Raw genomic sequence first — 4456 nt, forward strand, 5'->3', positions numbered from 1 at the left:
TTAGATGAAATTACAAGGGTGGAAAAAAAAACTCTTGTCTCGAGCGGAGAAGGAAGTTCTCCTCAAAGCTTTCATACAAGCCTTCCCTACTTAGTTGATGGGACAGTAAGAATGCAATTCCGTGCCTTTCTCATTCTATCTTTGGTCAATATATACAATATCATATGACTGCTACAAAGCTATAATTATGGCTATAAGTTATTCAACTATATATACAAAAGTCAATATAAAATATTCTTCAATATTTCATAATCTATTACACCCTCGCAGTCGAAACGGGAGGGTCATGAACATTAAGACTGGTGCGAAAATCCTAAAACAATATAAGGGGCAATGCCTTAGTGAATATATCTGCAATCTGATACAAAGACGACACATGACGAACACGAACCCGATCAACTTTTTCTCTAACAAAACGACTATCCATTTCAATGTGCTTAGTGCGCTGGTGTTGCACGGGCTTTCCAGAGAGGTAAATAACACTCACATTGTCATAATAGACCATTGTAGCTTTATGAATGGGACAATATAGTTCAAGTAGAAGATTACGTAGCTAGCAGGACTCCGAAACAACATTAACAACCCCCTTGTACTCGGCCTCGGCACTGAAACGAGAAAAGGTTCTCGTTTAGACGACCATGTAATCAAATTGTCACCCAAAAAGACACAGTAGCCGGATGTGGACCGTCGAGTATTAGAACAACCACCCCAGTCAGCATCAGTATATGAAACCAGGTCTGTAACTGGCGAAGGAGAAAGATTTTGACCAAGATAAAGAGTACCTTGAATGTAGTGTATGATACGTTTTAAAGCACTCATATGTTCATCATGAGGGTCATGCATGTGTAAGCAAATTTGTTGAACTGCATAAGAGATATCCGGCCGAGTAAATGTGAGATATTTCAGGGCACCTGCAAGACTGCAATACTTGGTCGGATCAGCATATGGAACTCTTGTGGTGGCAGTAACTTTCGAGTTTGTGTCAACCGGAGTGGGACTCGGTTTACATGAAATCATTCCAGCATGATCAATAATCTCCTGAGCATACTTACATTGTGACAAAAGTAAACCACCCTCGTGGCGAGTCACACTAACGCCAAGAAAATATTTCAAAGACCCCAAATCCTTCATAGAAAACTCATAGCTAAGACGTGTCATAATAGACTGGCGGAGAGCATCAGAAGAAGCAGTTAAGATAATATCATTAACATATAATAGTAAGTAGGCCATATTAGACTCCCGTCGATAAATAAACAAAGAATGATCGGAGGTACTGTTAGAAAAACCAATAGCAGAAACAAAATCAGCAAACCTCTTGTACCATGCCCTAGGGGCTTTCTTATGCCCGTACAAAGAGTTGTGCAGCAAACACACATAATCGGGATGCTCCGAGTCGCGAAATCCCATAGGTTGATACATATAAACTATATCCTTAAGCTCACCATGCAGAAAGGCGTTCTTAACATCAAGCTAATGGATGGACCACTGCTTAGACAAAGCAAGACAAAGAAATGTGCGGATCATAGCCGGTTTCACAACTGGACTGAAAGCATCGCCACAATTAATGCCAACTTGTTGAGTTTTACCAGCACCTACAAGACGAGCTTTAGGCCGCTCAAAAGAACCATTATATTTTTCTTTATGAGTAAAATTCCACATAGAATGAATAATATTAACACCATGGGGAGGGGCACTAAATCCCAAGTCTTATTCTTAATAAGAGCATCAAATTCATCGGTCATGGTCAATTTCCAATTCGGGCCACGAAGGGCAGCTAAAGGGGTACGAGGAAGAGGTCAGCGAGTCACCATGGTGGCATGAGCTTGGTCATGGGTATATTTGGGGTTGGGCCGAAATATACCCTGCTAGCTATAGGTTACAGGTCGTTGGACCGGAATTGGAGTGGGCTGGGACGAGGAAAATGTAGGCTAAAGTGGCGCGGGTATTGGGCATGGAGATAGCGGGGCCGTGGATGTTGGATGAGTAGGTGAGGGCGGGTGTGGGGAGTTGGGAGGAGTTGAGCCAGCTTGGAGTTGGGCCGAGGGTATAGAGGACGAAGAGGGTAGATGTGGAGAGGGAGGAGGAGTGTGGGCCTCAAGTAATTGGGCTAGGGACGCTTGGGCCATATGGGAGGCAGGGAAAGGCGTATCAGGCTGGGCTGGAGGAAAAAAGGAGTGTTGGTAGTCTATTTCGTGAAGTAACTCCTCATCCCCCAAAAAATCATACTCACTAGCAGTAGGTTTATGAACCTGAGCAAAAGGAAAAACTTTTTCATCAAACTGCACATGTCTACATACAATGACTTTATTACGCGATAAATCAAAACACTTATATCCACGATGAGTTGCGCGATTTCCCGAAAATAAACAAGTAGTAGAGCAGGCATGTAATTTATTTATTATCGTAGATGAAAAAGAGGATAACACAAGCACCCGAAAATGCGAATGTGAGAGTAAGAGGGATCGCATTAAGGAGGTACGTTGCCATCTGAAGAGCATGGTGCCATAAGGAAGGTGGCATAGATGCATTAATACGAAGAGTTCTCATGATATTATTAATGGATCGTATTTTTCGTTCGACCTTTCCATTTTGTGAAGACGTATGATGACAAGATAGACGAAAGGACATGCCATGAGACTCACAAAACTTCCGAAAAGAAGTATTATCAAATTCTTTCCTATTATGACATTGGAGGTTTTTTATAGGACGTTCAAATTGGTATCAATATGAGCACGGATTGCGGAAAAAATTGAAAACACTTGGGATTTAGTAGCAATGGGAAATGTCCACAAGTATTGTGAATAATCATCCAGAAAGAGCACATAATAATGATGTCCTAACGAACTCAAGGTAAGAGAGTCCAAAGATCACAGTGCATAATATCAAAAGGCATAACAGTAGTAGAGGAAGAAGAAACAAAAGGCAACTTAATATGCTTCCCAAGTACAAAAGATTGACAAGTAGTAGACTTAGAAGAACTATTACAAGCAATCATTTTATTTCGCTGAAGAGTATCTAAAACCGAGGCGCCCGGGTGACCCAGATGATCATGCCAAAGAGCTGATGCAAGAAAAGAAGTATGAGAAAAATCCTTAGGTGGACTGGTGGTAGTGATGGGGTAGAAAGAACTGGTATTATCACATATCATTAGCTGTCTCCCCATTTGTAATCATGCATTGAAAACCCAAAAGGATCAAAGAAGACAGACACATTATTATCAGTAGTAAATTGTCGAACTGACACAAAATTTTTAATGAGTTTGGGTGCATGTAAGACATTGTTGAGAGACAAAGGTGGGTCTGGGGAAGGTAATAAAGCATGCCCATAACCATGAATTGGAGTTGATTGACCACTACCAACAGTAATACCATTATTTTTGCTCATATTATTATATAAGACGACAGATTACGTTGTGCGGACGTCATATGAGACGTCGCCCTAGTGTCCATGTACCAGTTGGGATCCGGTTAAGAGAGAGACAAGGTATGCATGGCAGACTCAACATCTGTAGGAGCCCACTGAGATGTTGCGGCATAGGCTTGCTGCTGCTTGGGTAGTGGGCCCAAAATGCTAGGTTGTTGTGGGCCAGGTTGCGTACCCCTAGAGTGAGTGGGGTATGGACAAGGAGGAACAACCCAAAGATATTGCATCCATATCCAAGGTTGTTGGGACGACATTTGCTGACCACCACAAGAAGAGTGACCACCCCTTCGGGTGCTGCCGCGGCCAGCACCGCTCGCACCACCACTACCACCATGATGTTTGTTGCTGCGATTTTTGCTTTTTCGACCCTTGTGAGATTTGCCATGACTTTGATTAGGGGGATGGTTATCATACGATACGTCGGCCATAGGAGTAGTGACCACCATGGCATCATCACCACCAACAGTAGCCTCCCTCATGCTAGCTTCCTCCAATGCCAACATGGAACGAACCTCGTAAAACGGCGGCAGTATCTTTTGGTGATGAATAACCGATGCAACCCCCTTGTAGGCAGAAGTGAGGCCACCCACCATGCGAAGCACCAAACAGTTGTTCGAAACAGGAGCTTCTACTTTCTTCATTTGATCAGCAAGATTTTTAAGTTGATAGTAATATGCGGAGACCGAGGAAAAGTCCTTCAAGTATGTTGTGCATGTACATGTTATGTTTTATGCACATGTTATGTTTTGATGATGAAAATTAATATAATATATTTTAGTATGAAAGTATGTAACAGTTGCAACAGATGCATCAAGAAAGGAATTAATAAATGAAGACTTTGAAGAAAAGAAGAATCAAGATTGAAGTCAAGTTTATATGTTCCTTAGAATAGTAACTTTAAATTAAAATGTAATATGCTCTAACTTAGTGATATGCTATGTGCTAAATATGGAAATATAAAGTTAGTATAGTTATTATTTTCTTAGAGTTAAGAAAGTAAATAATTATATTAAAATTATATATCTATATAAGA

The 4456-nt window shown here is 41.2% G+C and overlaps 1 protein-coding gene across 1 annotated transcript; it reads right to left on the reverse strand.

The window, feature by feature from the left end:
- Positions 1-483: 483 nt before the first annotated feature.
- LOC109136497 (uncharacterized mitochondrial protein AtMg00810-like) lies at positions 484-1407 on the reverse strand. The gene has a single exon (XM_019252640.2). The coding sequence runs from the start codon at positions 1405-1407 to the stop codon at positions 484-486; it is 924 nt and encodes a 307-aa protein (XP_019108185.2).
- Positions 1408-4456: the final 3049 nt, after the last annotated feature.

This window comes from Beta vulgaris, chromosome 4 (genome assembly GCF_026745355.1).
Source record: "Beta vulgaris subsp. vulgaris cultivar EL10 chromosome 4, EL10.2, whole genome shotgun sequence".
In the NCBI taxonomy this organism is placed as follows: Eukaryota; Viridiplantae; Streptophyta; class Magnoliopsida; order Caryophyllales; family Amaranthaceae; genus Beta; species Beta vulgaris.